Source organism: Falco peregrinus, chromosome 3, assembly GCF_023634155.1.
Source record: "Falco peregrinus isolate bFalPer1 chromosome 3, bFalPer1.pri, whole genome shotgun sequence".
Classification (NCBI taxonomy): Eukaryota; Metazoa; Chordata; class Aves; order Falconiformes; family Falconidae; genus Falco; species Falco peregrinus.
Window position 1 is genome coordinate 50,438,438 of NC_073723.1, and position 22,121 is coordinate 50,460,558.

The window sequence follows — 22,121 nt, forward strand, 5'->3', positions numbered from 1 at the left end:
CTAGAAGATGAAGAATACAGCTCCTGTTGACACTATGCAGAAAGATATGCAAGCCCAGTGGGATCAGGAAGAGACTGATTTCACACCTGAGATGAGCATGAAGCAACGTGAAAGATCTGGTAAGAACATGTTAATGTGGAAAGCAGTAGATCAAGCTAGTCCCTGACCAGTTGAAGATTCAAGCCACAACGGTTAGCCAAAAATAGGCTTAAACATATTACTTCATAAAGAATGTTTATCTATCTGTCTATTTAGAGCAGGAACTTCCATTAATTTCTTAGAAAGAGTCTTTGTGGAAGTATTCAGAGCTTTGAACCTGTCATGAATGAAGCTTTGACTCAAACCCATAAGCCACAAAGAGAGAAGGGCTAGCAGATTTGTCCCAGTGAGCTGCCCAAGGAAGCGCTACACTCTGGCTGTGTTGGATCTTATCCTGATGGTTCTCCATTCTTCAGGAATCAACTGGGTAACAGCTAAGCATCACATCACCTACCCACAGATTCCTAAATCCTCTCTGTAATCTACCCTTGAGATGTCACTAAAATATGTACAATATCTAGTAACACTTCTTCCAGAACTAGAAAATAAGTAACATTTGTTTATCTATCAGTTTAGTATTCCACTTAATAATATCTAGTTCTGGAACATTTCTGTCTATTTCACTCAATTTTAAATGTCAGCAATAACGCAAGGTATTTAGAGTCCTCTCATTCATCTGCCCTATTTAAATCTTTAGTGAAGAACAGAGTACATTGATCCATGCATTGACTAAAATTTGAAAACAGACCTAACATGTGTATGATCATTAAATTTGGCCACACAAAATTTACCCTTATGGAAAGCTGTTTTCAGGGAGTGACACTAATATTGCAGAGAAAAAAACAGCTAACTAATACTAGTTACACTAATGAGTTAGTATTAGGAAAAAGACACAACAAATCAAACAAGAAGATAAATAAGAAAAATATGTAAATGAGGATGAAATCTGAACTTGAGACAAAACTGAATTTGCTGGACACGCAGAAATTATTTGATATACAGCTTGATACTTATAGTTTGAGACTTACATAAGAACTTGATCTAATCACTTTCTATCATCTAAATTTCCAGCAGGTGTCCAAATTACTTCCATCCTTTCATGAGCTATAGCGTATGCAGCCCTAGGATATAAGCATTGCTATCCAATAACTGCATCAAGTGACTCACAAGATGCATGTTATCTAGCTCATCAGGTAGTCCACTATCTTCAGGAAGCAGTTTGACCTTGCTCTCAAAGATCAACATGGTTTCCTCAGCCGAAAATCTCTAATAATCTATGGTGTGTATTGCTCTTCTAAAGCTTTTTTTATGTCCTAAAGTTCAAAAGCTACTCTGAACTACAATGTAAAAGGAAAAAAACTATTTTATTGGCCACAGGAAGTATAGTTTTTATAACACAGAGTGCCTCAGAAGCATCTACAACAATTAAAGAAAGTGCTCAGTAAAAAGTATTTCATGTCATCCAAACAAACATATTTATATATATATAGATATATATTCCTTTTATTTTACAGAAAACTCAATAAAGTATTAATAAGAAAAATAAACCTTTCAAGGGTCTATGTTATGGAGTAATAATCTAACGCCGACTGCCATAGCTGACAATACAATGCGGGGAGTTAGCACAGCATAATTTACACCCTATTGTGCACTTCTGCTTAATTTAACAGCAAGAACTCAGCTCCCCCTGTGTGTTGCTATAAACATTTACCAATAGAAACGTCATTCTAGAGATTTGCTTTCAAAATAAACCTGATCAAATCCTCACTGTGACAACAGATGGTGATAGAGCAGATGTACCATAGGACCTGAAAGTTCAATAACTGTCAGTCAAGAGCTGCAGAATGACTACTCTGAGGGACTACAGTAATGGCATATTGGAAAATAATTAATTCAACAGTCATGCGAAATCAGGAAGAAAAAAAAAAAATATAAAAAAGAAAACAAAATACACCAAAGGACAGGGACAAATACACTGTCCTGAATGTATTTTAGAGTAATAACTTGATTTATTTTGAGGACGTGTCACCGTTCAGTAGTACACACTGTTTTGTCATTCCACTTAAACAAATAATACAATAGCAATGTAATCTTGGAGGCTGTTATTCTGCAATTAAAAAAAATAAAATGGTGTGTGTTGTGTTTCATACAGATATTTTTCACTTAGACAGATGCTCTCCTATCAGTCCGGCTGAGCCATGCAATTTACCTTTTTAAGTGTAACAAAAATTGAACACATCTGCAGGAAAAGGCACTGGCTTGAGTGACAGGCAAGTCATCCACCATGACATTTGCATATAAATCTTTATATAGTGTTTATAAGTTAGGTTTTATTAAATAAATACAATGAGCTGATTTTTTAGAAGTTGTCTAATGAGATTGTTCTAACTGTGCAACTTTAATCAAGCAGAACAGCAGCCTATTAAACCAGAGTATGAGGTGATGTTACATAGCTGATCTGGTACAGCTAACATGTAGTTGTTTTTATTACATTATATAAAAAGCAATAGAAAACGGGCATATCCATGTATATTTGTGAACATTATCACAAATGTAAATATGCCTGCAAAACATCGGGATTCATGATGACTGAATGCTGTGGAACCTCACATGCACAATTATAACCCAGTTTCTTGCCCGAGTGTGGCATCAGCTCATTATCCCATGACGCTGTTTCAAAATTCAGTTAAATACAGTTGTAGAGATGGAAACTCTGTGTCTCACTCTCATCTAACTTGCATTACAAGCTCTTTAAGATTGAACAAGACATCTACCAATTATTTTCCCATAAATGCAGGAAAATTCTAGAGGAAAAGATTATTCTTAAAAATGAAAATTAAAATTATTTAACAAGAATATCTTATCTTCTGTAGATAAAAGACATATCTTTCACAAATGCTCATGCTGCCTATGGATAGAAGAGAAACAGCATTCAACTTCAAGGATTATAGCATTCTTCCCCAATATCCTTTTTTTGTGAATTCAGCATTGATGAAATGTGGAGGGTTATAGCCTTGGAATTCATCTTAATAGAGATGAGACATACAGCACAGGAAAAGGAAGTTTTAAATATAGTGCTCTGCCAATATATTGTAATATCTGTTTCATTTGAGACCTTGAGACTTGACTTCTGTCTGTGTAGTAGAGAAGTAAGAGGCTACTTATTACATTTTCACATACATGTGAACACAGCCATAATAAAATAATATGGAAACTCTGCTCCCCACGTTTGCCAGGTACTGAATCTAACTTGTACCGCTAGCTTGTTGAGTAAAATAATATAGGTTAAAAGTGCAAACAGAAAGTAAGTACTTTCCAAATAGCATTTTATAAACATCATAGTTACTTGTTCATGTAGGCACAGGAGGAGGTGAACTGAAGGCCAGATTAAGATTTAGATCTAAACCATCTAAACCTTGAATTCTACTGTGTACCTAAATCAGATGTAACCAATTCATCCTCCTGGCATGGCAATCAGTAAATGTGAAATCCCAAAACCCAAACAGCAAAGGAGGGTTATAATGTGCAGTAAAACCTCCAGTAGCTGGAGGCAATATACAATACAATATAATACAATAAAAAAAAAAATAAATGGTTTCCCACCTTGAGAAGGATCAGAGGATTCTGTAAGAAAGACTATCTAATGCTGTGTTCCCTCGATGTTATCAAATTGACACACATCTACAAGAAGGGCAGGAAGGAGAATCCAGGGAACTACACACCTTTCAGTCTGACCTTAGTGCTGGGGAAGGTTACAGAGTAGATCATCCTGAGCGCCATCACATGCACATACAGGACAACCAGGAGATCAGGCCCAGCCACTATGGGGTTATGAAAGGCAGGTCCTGCCTGATGAACCTGATCTCCTTCTAGGACAAGATGACCTGCCTAGTGGATGAGAGAAAGGCTGTGGATGTTGTCTGCCTGGACTTTAGCAAAGCCTTTGACACCATCTCCCACAGCATTCTCCCGGAAGAACTGGCTGCTCATGGCTTGGTTTGCTGTACTTTACGCTGGGTAAAGAGCTGGCCAGCCAAGCCCAAAGAGTAGTGGAGAATGGAGGGAAGTCCAGTTGGCAGCCAGTCACAAGTGGTGCTCCCAGAGCTCAGTACTGGGGCCAGTTCTGTTTAATATCTTCATTGACAGTCTGGAAGAGGGGATTGAGTGCCCCCTCAGTAGGTTTGCAAATGACACCAAGTTGTGGGGGAGCGTTGATCTGCTTGAAGGCAGGAAGGCTCTACAGAGGGATCTGGAGAGGCTGGACCGATGGGCGGATGTCAGTTGTATGAGGTTCAATAAGGGTAAATACCAGGTCCCTCACTTGGGTCACACCAACCCCATGCCGTGCTACAGGCTGGGGGCAGAGCGGCTGGGAAGCTGCCTGGCAGAAAAGAACCTGGGGGTGTTGCTCAACAGCCAGCTGAACATGAGTCAGCAGTGAGCCCAGGTGGCCAAGGACGCCAACAGCGTTCTGGCTTGTATCCAAAACAGTGTGGCCAGCAGGACTGAGGCAGTGACCGTCCCCCTGCACTGGGCACTGGTGAGGCCTCACCTCGAAGACTGTGTTCAGGTTTGGGCCCCTCACTGCGAGGGGGACACTGAGGGGCTGGAGCGTGTCCAGAGGTGGGCAGCGGGGCTGGTGAAGGGGCTGGAGCACAAGGCTTATGAGGAGCAGCTGAGGGAACTGGGGTTGTTTGGTCTGGAGAGGAGGCTCAGGGAGGATCTTATTGCTCTCTACAACTACCTGAAAGGAGCTTGTAGACAGGTGGGGGTCGGTCTCTTCTCCCAGATAGCTACCGACACGACAAGAGGAAACAGCCTTAAGTTGCACCAGGGGAAGTTTGGATTGGGTATTAAGAAAAATTTCTTGACTGAAAGGGTGGTCAAGCATTGGAAAAGGCTGCCCAGGGAGGTAGTGAAATGACCGTCTCTGGAGATGTTTAAAAAACTTGTAGATGCAGTGCTTAGTGACATGGTTTAGTGGTGGACTTGGCAGTTCTCGGTTAACAGTGGGACTTGGTGGTCTCAAAGGTCCTTTCCAACCTCAATGATTCTACAATTCTACATCAACTTTCAGCTGAGATCAGCAGATTCATAAACTCATGGTGGCTAATGTAAAAACTGGAATTGAAAAGAAATGGACAGTGCTTGTCCTCAGTACAATAACCCAGTTTATTGAGGTAGGGTGTATTCTCCTGTCATTTGGAAAGGCTTAGCAGAGAAGTCAGTGCCACCTTTCAGAACTCACCTGCCTAATGATGGCTCTCACAGGAGCCGGTATTTACTGTAATCAGTGCAACCACCAACAGCAGCAATAAGTTTCAAGAAAAGGAAACACACCTGTGTTTCCTCTCCCATCTTGGCTGATCAAATAGAGAAGCCTTGGGCTGAAATGTTGAAATATTCTATTCTTTGTGCCTCTTTGCTATGAGGTCTTTAGCGTTTTTCCTCTGAAATTATGGAATTTTTTTTTATGACATAATATTATTTTATATGCATATTTAAAACACACATTAAGCTTTCAGTACCATATTGTTTTAATCTTTTTTTCTCAACTACTTGCTGATATTCTCCTGGATGGTACTATACATAGCCCGTGCATCATCTTTGCACTTTTATTTTCCAATAGATATATCTTAGTTTTCTAATAATTCTCCAGACAAACTTACTATTCACAATTACTGCCTTAAAGGAAAGCTACTGCATTATGTGCAGTCAACAAGTATCGTCTAATCACTTTTTCTGTTCTCTTTTCAACTTTTTGCAACATTGACACATTTGGATAACACTGTCAGTGTTACAATAGCTTCCACATCTATTTAGGTTCATTTGTTACATCACTCTAATGCTACTGGATCTGCCTGTGCCAATATTTTCTTCTCCAAATCAAGAATATACCCATAAAGCAATTCTAACTGTATCGGTTCTTGATTCCAGTTTGACATCTATCTCCTGCCCCTTACCTTTAACAAGTAATTAACATCCACATATACATACAGTTACATACGTACTTATTTATTTTATTTTTATATATGCATATGCACAATATATATATACAAAATTCTAAGTGAAAATAACCTTCTATTACCCCACTAGTACTCGCAAAAAACCCCATGGGTATTTGTTAAGTGTTATTATGATTTTTATTTTTTTTTAAGCATAATAGGTTGAAGACAGCAGTTGAAAGATTACCTTGCAGTGTCGCCCCTGTTGATGGACAATTCTATGGAAAATTTTGCTTAGATAGGCAATCAAAACCTTCACATGCATTTTTAATACTATTAATATGTGTGTGAAAGATATTAATCACCTTAGTAACTGTATATTTAGCACAAAAAGGATGTTTGAGAGAAAAGGTTAAATACTGAAATGTATTGTATTTTTCATGAATTATTTTGTTTCATTATAGGTGCTTGTGAACCATCAGTTTGTCTTATTACTGCTTTTTATTGAACAAGATGCACCGGGTGTACAGTAAGATATAGAGGCATTTCTATCCTAAACAGGTAACATGGTTGTAATTTGGTCTAGTCATTTTAGGCAAAGTATATTGTAACAAAAAATCTAGAAATAAAATCCCAATCAGATTGGGTTCAGAGTTTAAGTTCACGATATGCTTGCAAAAGAAGTTAAAACTAGCTATTCAACCTCTTAGACAAAAATGTATTTTATTAAAATAAATGTCAAAATGACAAAAGCAATCAAAATAATTTAATATTCAGACACATAATGATGTGTTAATGTAAAAAGCAAAAAGGCCTGTTCCTTCCCTATATATCATGTCTGCTGCATATAAAAAGACAGAAATTAACCTTACATCTGTGTAGCCTTTTCTAACTCTTCTCAAAAATAGCTTATTTAACTTAAATTAGGTGATATTTTCTAGATCCTTCTACAATAAAAAAACGCAACCCTGTTTACATAAGGTAACCCCAAAACGGAGTCTTGTTTTTGACATCAGTGGTCCCTACAATTTCAAGAAATCCACAGATCAATAAACATTTTTCTTATCAAGTACTTAATGGGCACTGAGATCTTATCAGTCTCACCGCCCATCAAATTGGCCTCTCTCTTTTCAGTTTGATCTTTTGGCTGACTTTCTTGAAATGGTCCACGGTAATTCCTTTGGAATACAGTGATTGATGCTGATGAGAGAAGAATGCATTAATTACAGGCTGCCCCAACAGACAACATGATGAACAAACTATTCAAGCAGAGAAAGTTATTTTTACTTTCTGGTGGAATTCTAATGAAGAGGAAAAGGCCTTCCTACTGACCACACATGCCAGGAGTTCCATAATGTCACAGATCATTGCATTTTGCTGTAATTTTTTACAGCAATAAAAACAAAGAGGTAAGTTCAGAGTAAATCATAAGAGTGAAAATGGAGCTAGTTAACTGACTTTTGTATACTAGGCATTTTGTCCTTCCTTCTTTTGATACAGGAGCATTTCTTTGCCACTACCAGCAATTGATATCATAAAGTATTGATATTATAATAATTGATATTTTAGAAACTGTTCTGGAAATGCAAGTGTTATCTTTAATTGCTGAATGTGACAAACCATTTCTTTTCTGTGACTTCAGGAGGCAAGAATGAGATAAAAGTATCTCAATATCTGAGTAATTGTAGTGCAGATGACGAATCTTAAATCAAAAGCTAATAAAAAATACCTAATCATTGAAGTTTTAATTATTCCAACTTCCTTTATACATACTCCTGTATTTGTTCTTATCATCATCACAATTCATTCATTATGATTTTTGGACCTTCTCATGAAGAAAGCAGCAAACAAAATAGTAACGTCCCCCTCCCTTGTGAGTTACACTCAGTACAATTCCACAATATTAATCTCCATATTATTAAAGTTGGACCAGAGGCAGGGAACCAAGAAATAATGCTGACTACTGAAAATGTGGTGTAAGAGAGATGAAAGCACTGTTATTCCTCAAATCTGTCCTCCTGAAGGCAAGTTTACAGCTCAGTCCTATATGTATTTCTCTCCTCCTACATGGAAGTAATTTGTTCCTTCTGATGAATCAGATTTGTGTTTCCCTTTATTACAATTTTCTTAAAAAGAAATCCCCATTATGAAATAGTTGTGGTACACAACACATGCATACTTAATTCACTGGTTTAATTTACTAGACATGTATTCTGTGATAAGCAGCCCACCACAAAACGGTCACATTTTCCACTGTTGTGCTATATCACAGAACAATTTAATATTACTTTAGCATAGGAACAGGCTATGTTCCAACAGAATCTTTGATCACTTTAACAAACACTGAGCTTTACCCTGAACGTTGGTTTTTTTTTCATGTTTTGTTTACGTAGTTTTCTAAAATGTATGCTGATACTTTTGAGATGTCCGTTCTTACTATAAACTCTAGCGACCAGAGCCTCAGAGTTCCAGCCTTTAACTTTGAGCTGCCTGTAGGTTTGCTTTTTCAAGCAACAACAAACAATAATTGTGAAAAGAATAGATTTTTTAAGATACACAGCTCTTATCTATTTGCCCCATGGATCCAATCACCTGGCACACAGCTGCAAAGAAGAGCAGCAATTGTGCACATGGATGCATTTTGCAACAATCATGTTTATTCAAGGAATATTACTCCCTTTTTTCAAGGCATTACAATTTCTTCCAGCAATATGAGACTGTCAACGGATGAACTTGGAGACAGTCAGATGATTCAATTTGTTTCACATTCTGCTACCAGCCTGCTCCATAACCTTGTGCAAATATTAGTTTTTTATGTCTTCATTTGGACAATAGAATTAATACATTTTTAGAATGTTAGAACATTGATGGATACTGGCTAATTTTGTAAAGCATAAAAATCCCATTCCTGCTTTTATAGTAAAGCGGGTAAGATGCAATATGAAGAAAACTAGACACACACACACACACACACACACACACACACACACACATTAAACAGGTTAATTTGAAAAGATTAAGTATGGTATTATTTTGACCAAACACTCCAGTTCCCTTTGACTTTAGAAAAAAAATACCTATTTTGAGGCGTCAAGGTACTCTTTACAGAAAATCTACCGAGAGTTCTTGAACTAGAATAATGCATAGCTACCACACAATTTAATAAAGTTGAAAGGAGTTGAAAATGAAACAAGGCCAAATTTTCTTTTTCTTACCTGCTGGTTTACGGGGAAATTCCGGTTGATTTTTTTTATCTATAAAAATGAATAAAGAAATACATTAATATTTAGCAATTAGAAGAAAAAATCCCAGAACACTGGATTTTAGAGACATATATCAGACACTCCCTTCCAAATTATGCATGTAAAAAAAACCCAAATAAGAAAAAAATAAGTCTCCTGCAGTACCGGGACTGAAAATTTGATAAGCTCATGTGAATAATGGGACATTTCTGTGGTCACTGTGTGGTTTGTTTTGTTATTCAGAATACAGGAAAGGAGGATACATGCAAAATTATTTCTGAATTCTGCACTACTATGTATTTTTTTTTTTTTTTTCCCTTGGTTAGCAGCTATAACATAGAGTATTTAACTATATAAGTAGTTCTGAACAGCTTCCTGCCATCCACGAAAATGACCAAGCTTTAAGCAAAATCCTTTCCTTAAAGAATGATGGAAAATTGGGCTGGAATACCCTTTGAAACAACCTTTACCCTTTTACCTATGTGAAAAATCAAGTGTGCATAATCAATTTTAGTAATTGTTCAAACAATTTTTTCTTAAACACATTCAACATCTGCAGTAAAAAAAGTAAAGAGAAAACCAGTCCAAGACCTGATTCATGAGGAGTTTGTATTTAGCCATGCAGATAACTGACATCATCTAAATAAACATGGCCAGCTTTCTGACACAAAGTGTCCAATACAAGGATAAGTAAGTGTGGAACACGCCCGTTACTGCCATTGGTAACACAAATTAGGTTCTTTTTTGTTTTAAGCTTTCCAGCAAACCTAGTGAATTTACTATGTGCATTCATGGCAGATACTTAATACCTACAACTTATTTTTTGCTCTCTTATGTTAACTTTTCACAATTGTTTTTGTAGCTATGGGTAAGTGAGTAAAACACATCTTTAAATTAAAAACAGTGTCAACTAGGAATCAATTGTATAGCCCGGAAAGCCCTGAAACCACAGTGTAACATGTACACTGCTTCAGCCACAGGTATGATATTTTTTCAGAAGAAAAGAAGAATCATCACTGAATTTCTTCCAGTGTTTACAATATCATATTTAAACAACTATATGCAGAGATGTGAGTGGCACAGTGCTTTGTAGACTTTAAAAACAGCCTGTTTTCTGCAGTGGTAATTTCTTTGTGTTCTTCATGCAAATATTGAGCAAGTCTGTAAGTCTGTCACTGACATCCCACAGTTTTGTTGTCAAAGGGTAATTCTTACTGTCGTGAAAATGCTGGCAAGCAATTCTAGTTGGTTTCCAAGTGTGCACTGAATCAAAAGTGTGAGGAAAAACATTTCCACTCTCCTTTCTTGCACGTACACCAGCTTCAAGGGTTGGTATTGAGACCAGCGCTGTTTAACATTTTTGTCAGCGACACGGACAGTGGGACTGAGTGCACCCTCAGCACGTTTGCCAATGACACCAAGCCGAGTGGTGCGGTCAACATGCTGGAGGGAAGGGAATGCCATCCGGAAGGACTTGGCCAGGCTTGAGAGGTGGGCCCATGTGAACCTCATGGAGTTCAACAAGGCCAAGTGCAAGGTCCTGCATGTGGGTTGGGGCAATCCCAAGTACAAATACAGGCTGGGTAGAGAAGGGATTGAATAATGAAATAACATTGTGAAGAGAAAGAGATTTTACTATTCTAAGCAAAATACTGAAAATATTTTTTTAGTGGTGATTTACATTTTATATAATTATATAATAAATATTTTGGTAGTATTTTTACTTCTTATATAGAGATCAAAAATTTTAACATAAATAAAGCACGTTAGGAGCCTTGTGTACATTTAAATATTCCTGGGAAATGTAAGTGCACCATCCAAACATCATTTTCTCATTCAAAAATTTCCAGCTCATTTTTTAAAGTATGATCTAAGCACCTACATTGCATAGTTTTTTTAATTGTTATTACTTTGATGAACTAAACCAGGGGTCCTCAAACTACGGCCTGTGGGCCGGATACGGCCCCCCAGGGTCCTCAATCTGTCCCCCATTATTTTCAGACTCCCCCGCCCCCCCCGCCGGGGGTTGGGGGGGAAACCAAGCAGCCACAGGTGACTGCCTGCCACTTCATCTGCACCCCGGCCCCCTGGTTAAAAAGTTTGAGGACCCCTGAATAAACCAATCTTGTTTATCTTTCAGGTTATATGGTAATAATTTATTGAAATGCATTATTTTTAATTATGTTATAGTTTGCAAACTACACTATAGGTGTTCAGTTCTATCTGGAACTAAAAATTGTTAAGTGCGATTAGTTTTACGTACACCTTCAATGTTTATCATTCACATGCATGAACATTGGAGGTGACATAAAAAACAAAAAAAAGTTCTACAATTAGCCTGCAGAAGTCACTGATATTTAAGATCATGAGATACAGTGTCTTGAGAGTATGGAAAGCAAATCTTTAGCCAACATTATTCTTCCCAGCACGTTACAAAATACATTGAGTAAAATTTAATCTATGGGTGATCCAGATTCATCAATCCTTAAGAATGAAAATCTAAATGTAAACACTTTTCACAAATGAAAAGAGAAAAAAACATAATCTTGTGTTACTTGACAGATTATCTAAAACAGAAATGTTCCTTCACTCTTCCATAACAATACTGAACTCTTTTTAATCTATTTATTAAGCACAATCACAGCACACAACACTATGTAACTGATGCAAATAAGTAACATTTGTTTTAATCAGAGGACACCAGTACAATACACTGCAAACATATATGCACATCATAATTTTAAATAAAACACCCTGGCAGATACTATACTAAAAAAAAAAAAAAAAAAAGGCAGGCACTCTGAGAACATTCTTCAGAAATATGAGTTTATCCAGAGCAATAAAAAACCAGGAGTGGCACAAAAGGAGACAACAGAAGCTCTGCTTGTAAAAAAATTCTGATCTGAAGGCAAAGATACAGGAAGTGTTACAAAAGCTGAACTGAAGCTAGCAAGAACTATCTGTTTCTACTTCATGTTCGAAAAACAGGTGGTAAGGGGTGAAATTCCACTCTAGTTTAATTTCCATGAATGCAGATTAGGAAAAAAATAATCTAAGAACACCACAGAGAAAGTAGTTTGGGATTTGGCGATCACCTAAATGTGGAAGGAGGAAGAAGGCACCAAAAATAAGGTCTCTGCAGTATCTGCAGTATGTTGCATCTGACTAGTAAATAGGCAAGTGATGTTGATATGAGATCAATAATGGCAGAACAGATTGTAGCAGAAACTATCATAGAAGAATGTTTTAAAGCATAATTGATTGTGATAAGAGTACAAACACATATGGCTATATATTTTCCAAAATTCAGCTGGTTAAATATGTTAGGACATCAGAGCCATGAAGAATACTGCACAGAGAGATGATATGAAGTGAGACATGGAGAAGGATCAACCATGGCCAAATTCAGTTCATTTTATGCACTAGATGTTGCCACCACAGATGGATAATTTTCACAGCCACGGCTGTGCACTTTCTGCAGAAGAAACAAGTAAGAACATGGAACACATCACTCCTCAGCAAGATGAGTAGCTTTTGGCTTCAGGTGTAAACAATGATCACAACTTACTTATCTATTTATTTATTAATTTAATTTAATAAGTAGATTATATATCTCTTATCTATCCATCTATCTATCTATCTATCTATCTATCTATAATATAAATAACCAGAGAAGCAGTAATCCAGAAAAATAGCCTTCCATATTCTTATATGTTTGTGTAAATTGTACCCCGTTATTGTTACTCTCTGCTGGAATGCATCTGATTAAGATCACAAAAACCTTGTTTTAAACTTTCACATTCAGCTGAAACTGAAATGAATTGTTCACTCCACTGGGAGATAATATTTCAGGCCTTCTTGAGCAAATAGAACTGCAATAAATATTACCTATTTCCATAAGAGGTTTTTAAGTGTAATCACAAACCTGCTATTTATTAGGGGTTTGTTTGACCTTTTTTACCTATTTATTTTAATGAAATTTGCTATTCCAATGAAATCACAAGATCCTCATGAGACAATGATGAAATGTGCCTTTCAATGAGCACATGCCACCCTAAGGACTCTTGAGGTCAGTATGATTTACAGATAAGGGCACCATTTCCAGGTTTTTCCAATTCTTAAAAGTTTAAATAAAAGCAATCATATGTTTGAAAACTCCATGTGTGACATGCTTGCTTTAATCATATTTCCTGAAAAACTGTATTGTAAATGAGAGGCTGACAGTTCTGATGTGATACTGGGAGAGATGATTAATGACAGTGTGACTCTCAGATATCACAGCTGGTCCTCTCCATGAAGCCATAGCATTATAGGTGCTAGTGGTCAGGACAGAGTGTGTAACAGAGACCATTCCTTCAGACTACCTTCAGGAATAGCCAAGACTGAAGATCAACATTTGGAATGAGCAGGCACCATCCCTTGCTCTGTATGTTGACTTAAGACAGTAAATCAGATTGTCCCACGCTTTCACATTGTAAGAGTCTGTCTAAAGAGAATGATATTGTCTCAACATTGCTAACAGAGACCTGGAGATGGAATGTGCTCCTCATGGACACCGAGACCCAGCAACCCTGAAGGAGAACTGCATGGTACGAGGAGTACTATGCCGCTCCCTGATACCTGGCACTGGAAGGAACAACTACGATAACGTCACATAACAACTGTTGTCGTAACAACAAATGAGAACATGTGTGATAACCTTGCTCGAGAAGGCAGAGACTGACAACAATCCATGGGCCAGAGGAGGAGCAACGTGTATTGCTTGGCATAAAAGAGGACTCTTTAGCAACCGAATTTTAGGAGATCTTCCCCACCAAGGATCACGATGATTGGAAGGACCGGCAGGACGCTGCCTGGACCTGGGACCACAGGGATGCCTTGGACCTGTGGTGGTAGCTATAATCCTCTTTCCTTTTCTTTTTACTTTTTTTTTCTTCACTTTCTGTCTTTCTACCTATCACATGCCGCTTTACGAGCAAACAATAAAATTGTGCTGTTTGATTGAAGCATAACCCCTTGGCGTGGTCGCCTTGATTTTTGCACTTCGAGATCATAGTAAACGAACCATCATGAGTCCACTGAGTCATGGTTACACGAGTTACACAGATGTCATGTAACTTTGCAAGTCTCCTTCCTTATCAGAAATTTTCAAAATAATAAAAAGGAACCCTTTAGTATTTTACAATTATTATGCTGGTCATATATTTGGATTTCCCCAAACAATTTAGACTCTGTAGCCACCTTCATCAATTCCTTGTGTTACATAACTGCTGATTTAAATTCATTAACAGCTAATTAAAATATAATAGTTTGACAAGAATGTAAATTCATTAAATAGTTCTTAACTTTATTTCATGCATTAAAGCAGCAATACAGTTCATGTCAATGGGATGTTAAGTGATTGTGAACAGGTAGCAAGATCATTACAGTTTGTAACACTTTGGAAAAAAAACATGAATCCATGCTGTGATAATCTGATGTTAATAAATGAGTAAGAAAGATATATAACTAACATTTGGAATTATTAGTTGGTTAATCTTATTTTCTATCCTTGCTAGGCTTTTGTTTGCTTAATGTGATAGCTAGGTTGTGGTAAGGTTGTGAAATTTTGTTATCCAAGAGTATATACGCATTGAAAAAAGCAAGGAATGAAAAAGTTTGAAAGCAGCATGCAACAGTTCATATGAAATACATCAATCATTGGTGAATACATTCAAATATATGTATAACTGCCTACAGACTGAATGTAGGAATTCTTGATGCTGGTCTTACAAGCTGTAGTAGATTTTAGAGTTTAGGCTGAAAATCTGTATAAGCTATGGTATGCAAAGTGATCTGTCAACGTGTTCTGGAAAACATGGGAGCATAGGAAATAATGTAATGCAACGTTTATGTCTGCCTCCTGACCTAACAGGGATGATGCCATTCTCTATTGATCTCTGTTGATCACATTTACCAGCTAAATGGTTCAAAGGACAGAAAGATTTCTAGTATTTGCAGGCCTAACTTGTATTTTTCTCAAGACTAGATGCACTGGATTGCAAATGTTCTCAGCCCAAATGAACTCAGCATCAAGTTCCTTGAAGGAAGAAGGGGAAAAAACCAGAATATATGAACATTTATATAGGCTTGATACAACACTGAATAATGCATAAGCATAAACATGACCTCTGCTTTAGAGTTTGTTCCTACAGATACCTGTAGGCTAAATCATTCTCACTGTGGTTTCTAGATGATAACAAAAGTGAGAAACAAGATGATATGTGTTTCAACTTAGATAACAAATGTTATAAAATCTCTCTTAGGAGTAAAAAAAAATTACACATAGAGATCAAATACTTTTAAAGAGTATAGACAATTAAGACACAGAAGGCATAATTCAGGAAATCCCTGATCAGCTGATCGAAGAAGTCCCAAAGTAGCAGATGGCTGGAAAGACAGAGGGAAATATAAAGTATACTTTTGCTATCGCCAGACACAGGACTAGATTGACCTTTGCTCTGGTTCAGTATTAGCACTTAGTTCTTTTGGATCATCTTAATCCACCTGGAAACTAAAAGTTTGACTTCGTATCCAACATATAAGTAAAGGAAGAAAGGCCTGAGATAGTCTTGAGTTCTCATCTGGAAAGCATATCTATAATTCCACAAGCTTCCTTTTAAATTCTTGTACTGACTGCCTTTGTATTATCCAGTTGTACTAAGCATACAGAGAGCTTGCATGTTTTGGTGAGCTCTCATACATGCAGGTATCTGATAAATACTCTTGGAGATGACAAAGGATAGCTAGTAAGACTCAGGAGTACTCCCCAAAAAAACAAATCAATTGAATACAAAAAATTCCTAACAGAAGTCTTGAACTGATGTATGCAAAGAAAACATTTGTGTATTGAGAATTATTAACAATTTATGGCATGTAAGAGCCCTATCGAAGGAGAAATGGCCATTTGAACTATGATTGAAAACCTGCATACCATCAAACCTTTCATTTTCATTCCCACTCAAAAGGATTCAGTGACACACTGAACACTACCAGCACAGCAGTAATGGATGGATGTTACAAAGACCAACAGGTTTTGTGCCTATTACAGGAAAGTATAGTGGGAGCACTAAGGACAAAAGCACAAAACCTAGTCTTCACACATCTTCGATGTTTCAATAATAGCACTGCAATTACTTTTACTTTAATTAAAAAGAAAAAAAGAAAAAGAAAAAAAGGTTCACTTAACAGATGAATGACTTAATTTAATCCTGCAATATGTAACATCTATTCCTAAGTCTGGACATTACCTTAATGATAACATTTTTATTGTGCTTCTTTAAAGAATATACCTGTGTTACAAACAATACAGTTTCACAACAGTGAATATCCATAATTAAAATACCAGCAGCAACATACATATTATTAAACAGACACTTGTAACAACTGAAAGCCAGTGCCTGAAAAAGCTATTATGGTCCCACGTCAAAGTGAGAAAAATGATGTTTCTCTACCGAAGATTTACTAGAAAGACAACAATTAGAACTGAAAAAAAATATGAAAAAACTTGCCCCAGAATGAGATACGAGAAGCACTGCTTCAGATAATGAAATGCAACTGGGTAATTGTGGTTTATATCATAATAGCGGCTGCTCGTTGGAGTATGTTTACTATAGTATCATTCACACCAAGAAAAAAACTGGTGCAGGTAATCCTCAGTAAAACTTCTGCTCAGAAAATAATGAAATATATTTATGGGTACCACTTTCATTTGCAATTTATACTATTTTACTAAAACCAGTCTGCAATGCAAATACATCTGAATACTTCATAGGTATTCACATCCATTTACTTCTTAAGAAAACACATGTAGATTCCCAAGTAAAGATGTAGTATGCCTAGTAACTATCAACCCAGTATTCCTTTGAAGATACCAAGGACTTCTATCTGAAATATAACTTCCAGATATAACATTCCAGCTAATGTTATGAATTCCAAGTCCCTTGTAATCAAAATACTTTAAATATAAACCTTTTAAACCTTCTATAGCTGGAAGTACTAGAGTCTAGAAGCTATCAGAGGCCTCCAGAATATATGTTATTTTGAATACTCAATATTCAAGGAAAGTTTTGCTGAAATGCCATCCTATTTGTCAATGTTTTACTTAGCTGTTGCATTATCCTTCCTCTGTACAATAGTGATTAGAACTGCTGTTAAAAATTAAATTAAAGAAATTCTAAACTTTCAAAACTCTGATTGCTAAAATAAAGATGCAACAGGGCAACGATTTTAATAGTTGGGAGATAATGCTTGGCACTAGAAATCTACAACTAATTTTCACAGGCCACCACTGACTTACTGTGGGATCCTAAACTTCCGAACATCACTACTAAAATAGTATGCTTGAGTTATTATACTTGTTTGACTGATAACACCGCAAAATCATACAGTTCAGAACATGTTAGGAGTAGCAGGTCATGATGACTGGTTTAGTAGATGACAAAATGCAGAAGTTACATCCTCAACACATTACTAGACAAAACACCAACACCCTGGAACTTCAAGATATCTGCACTTGTAAGAACAATAAGGTTAAGGCAAAGAAAAGAACTAGACTTGAAGTAAGGGCACAGTGAAGAAAATTCTGGAACGCTCCCCTTCACAAAATCATAGCAGTAATACACATCTGTCTCTACAAACACACATGAAAAATGTTTGAGTATAAAAACTGTTGAACAATAAATAATCTTATTAAACAAATGTGCTAGATATGATTAAGAAATGTCATTGTCCTAGTCAGAACCTTTTTTGGAGGTGGAATTTTTTTTTTCAAAGTTTACATATAGTTTACAAGGGTAAATGTAGTCCGCAAGACTAACATTTATTTAATGCATTATAATATTCATGTTTGTTATGAAACTTCGGTGATGACAAGACAATATGCATATATAAAACACAAGTCTGGGTGTTTTTCTCATTTGGAAAATATGTATGCTATAATTTTGGTAATTCATAGCCGCTAATAAGGGAGTTAAAAGTCATGAAGGAAAAATCAAATCTAAAAATGAAAATGTACCGTATGTACCTAGTGTTAGAGTAACACAACACTTGAGGTGATGAGATTGGCATTTAACAAGGATAGATTTCAATGGGAATAATTATCTAAACACAAATAATCAATTAGATGTTTGATTATCTGGTTTAGATGGTTGATTAACAAGTCTGAAGCTCTTAGCCCCTCTGTCCATCAGTTATTACTGCAGAATAAGCAACCTCATGTCATTCTTCCAGCTGAAACCAGATCATTAAATTGTTAAAAATTGAGCTATATGTCTCTCCTGGTTTAAAACATCAGATTTCATGCTTTCTCATTTCTCAAGGAAATTAAATAATGTAGGTAATTCCAACTTCAATTTTACCTTTCACTTACAGCTTCTAGACAATATAACATCTAAATACAGTATTTACTTTCAGAAGTTTTCACAGAATACCCAAGAAAGAGAGGAAAAACTTTAGTCTAATGGTAGCTGTAGTTTGTCTTATCCTAGTATTTCTGAATGCAGATGCAAGTACTGATATGAATATGTTCATTCTATGGTAATACAAAAGAATAGAAACAACATGGCTCAGAAGCAACTCAAAAGATCAAAGTTGTCTGCCCAACTAATTTGTACAGTCCTGCCATCACAGCACTATCAATGCCCATGAGTCAATCTATTAGCAAGTACAGATCTACTTAGCTTTGGAAGTTTTCCTTATATCAAAATAGTCTTGTTGCAATTTAATCCCATTACTTCTCATATAATTCATCACAGAAACAAAGGAGAAATTTCCTGCTCTTTGTGCAGCTTTTCTAAAGTTCAAACATTCTTTTCTTCAGGCTAAGCAGTTCCATTTCACCGTGTATTTTCTTGCAATTTAATGCTATTGTCAAAGAAGCCAAAGCCCTCTTTGGTGACACTGCCTCTGTATACAAGTATTGTAGAACACACTTCTCTTGCATGACCAGGAGGACTGACTAGCACATTACAACAGCTCTGACCCCCTCAGCCTTCCTTCAAGAGTCTTGTAGTCACTTTTGATCTGCTTAGAGTCACACTGAAATTGGTCATGTCCACATGAATGAGCAGTTCCAGCTAACTGTCACTTGGCTAGATGGCTTTGGAAACAACACTTAGATTTAAGCTCCTGGGAGACAGAAGGCTTGCCACAATGTTAGGACCAGTCACTAGACCGACATTTTCATCACACACAGGAGTGAGTCACTCATGACCAACATATCTATTCATAATAGGAAGGTTGATCATTAACCTCACATCTTTCCCAGACTGTCAGGTTTTCATGTTTCTCTCTTTCTCCACTCTGTCATTAGGCTTGAAACTTCAGTTACTGCAGGCAGCATTGTAATGCACCACTGCCTGAGAAGGGACCATTTCCCTATAGAGAAGACCTGCGGTAGAACCCTCTTGTGAGCCAGGTTTTCCTCATTCACAGTAGGTGAGACATCTTTAGTTTTGGTTCCCATCTGAAGTTTCTACTCGCACCATTAGACGGTGCTGGAAGAAAAATATCTCATGAAAGAATTTATATTCCCATCATCAGTTTGCTCTGTATATGGTATACTTGTTGAAGCTCATTGCTTTCCTTGTTTTGCTTTCCCCTAAAACTCCTATTCACAGCTTTTGAGTTGCTTCATTACTCAGTCAAATGTCTCCTTGCTTTTTAGGTCCTTCTTGCCATCCTTGTCTTTTCACTCTGACTTGGGTGAAACAGAGGCAGTTTGTTGAAAACTGCAGCTAAACCTATTTTGTTCCTGTCATCTCAGTCTACCAGCATGCTTCTGACCCTGCTCACAAAGAGTTCACAGTTTGCATTACTTTTGAACTCCTCACTTTGGTAGAGATAACATTTTCAGTTCACACTCTGGCATTTGATATGACACAGGGGGTAGTAAAATGGCAGAGGAAATGGGGAATTTTACACAATTACCTATAACACATGAGACAATTAACCCTCTTGACAGAACCCACCGGCCCATAGAAATGTAGCTAGTGATTTTAAAAATATATTTAATACTTATACCATAGCATATTGGTCTAAATTAATTCCTCACGGTAAAGTTCAATAAACTGGTCTGTTGCCAGTGGCACAGACAAATGCCTTTACCTAAGGCAATGAAGCTAAAGAGGCTTTCTGTAGTCTTTACAGGTCTTATATCTTCCACCATCCCACCATCAACCCAAGTCAGTTTAATTTAGTTTCAGTGGATTAAAAATAAAATTATAGGAACACCTAGGCTTTGTTGTATTGTGTAACATTTACTTTTTCTGTCTAAAAGAATTACACACTTATTCTCTTGGAGCTTTAAGGGAGAACAGTAATATTTGTAAGACAATTTGTCTGTCAGCATCAGATAACAAACTTCTTCCAAGTAAGGTAAAAAAATCACTGGGTATTACATTACTCAAATAATTTGGTTGACATAATACGAAAAAGCTGCCGAGGCATTAGTTTCACATGATAATGAACTAGGTATTAACACAATTGCTAAATCTGATAGTAAAAAAAAAAATAATTAAATATTTTTATATGTCCTGTGAGATAGGTATAAAAACCTTAGTTTTTCAATAGTCATTTCTTCTAAAAGCTCACTATTCATCTGTATAACTAATAATTTTAAATTTCATTTTAACCACTACAAAATTACTTGTAGTACTTTTATATTTAAGGGTCACGTCCTCATATTTTGTAAAATACTTCTGGTCCCTCCTCCTTACACACAATGGGGCTCACTGTACATTCAGATTAATCACAGAGTCACTTTAGTACCGTATTCAGTTATACTCTGAGCTGGTTTTCAATTAATAACTCTTTTTCAGTAAAGCTTCTGCATTGCCACAAGTAGGAAAGACTGGACTCTCCATAATCTTCTTTCTTTTAACAAGCTCCTGAGCCATAAATTTGAAGTCTTGAATTCAGCTCCCTTCTAAAAAATGCAGTTTCTTCTACTTATCTCTAATTTCACCTCAAAACTAAGAATTCATTTTAAAATACTAAGCAATAGTCCTCATAAATTTGGGTTTTCTTAAGTATCTTCTGATATTTTTGAAAAGGAATTCACAAATACTGAGCAATACTGTCATATAAAGAGCTGTGTATCTGTGGGACCATGGCTGGAAGGTAGTCCAAGAGGTAGAATATGTCAAAGTACCAGAAAGAGTAGGGTATAATTCTTTGCAGAAACCAATGGATTTTCAAACTCAGACTTTTTTTTTTTTTTTTTTTTTTTTAAGTGTGTTAAATACTGAACTACATTTAAGGACTATTTAAATTTTGACAACAATAATGTTAAATTAGCATAATACTAATAGATGCTATATTTTTCTTGCCTTGGATATGACCTTGTACTCCTTGAACAGAAAGACTCTTGAATAATTAAAAATAAACCGAATTTTCCCAGTCTCTCTTGAATACCAATTTCTTGGCATTAAGAATGACTAAGACAAGCACTGAGGATACTACAAGTAAATTTAAAGATTACTTTTGCTTAATGTGCATTTGAGACTAGCCTATGAGAAAACTATGAACTGTTACTGAATTTCACTGCATTATAGTAGGCAAAATATCATTTTTGAAAATTATTTTTCAACACAGAACAAAAAAAAAAAGGTAAAATCTATTTAAAAATGACATTTCTGCATGAGTGAGAGATCTCACATGGAATATAAATTTCAAGAAACACTTTTAAGATCTTTCATTGAAAGTGCATCTGTGTCAATAGATTTCAGAAAAGCAACTCACTGTCTAACTGCATTTCAGCAGTAAAAGAAATTGTTTAGTCAAAAGTATAGATTTTTGCTCTATTGATATTTCTTGTAGTCCAAAGGAAAACATGATGTCGTAAGCAAATAAACGA

General features: G+C 36.3%; 1 protein-coding gene across 5 annotated transcripts in view; it reads right to left on the reverse strand.

Moving 5' to 3' along the window:
- The window catches only part of SNTG1 (syntrophin gamma 1), a 358,597-nt gene that overhangs the window by 70,298 nt on the left and 266,178 nt on the right, over positions 1 to 22,121 (reverse strand). For all 5 annotated transcript variants that reach the window (XM_055800561.1, XM_055800560.1, XM_055800563.1 and 2 more), the window contains one exon: positions 9,200 to 9,238. In XM_055800561.1, coding sequence (XP_055656536.1) covers positions 9,200 to 9,238 — 39 coding nt within the window. The remainder of the gene's footprint in view (positions 1 to 9,199; positions 9,239 to 22,121) is intronic.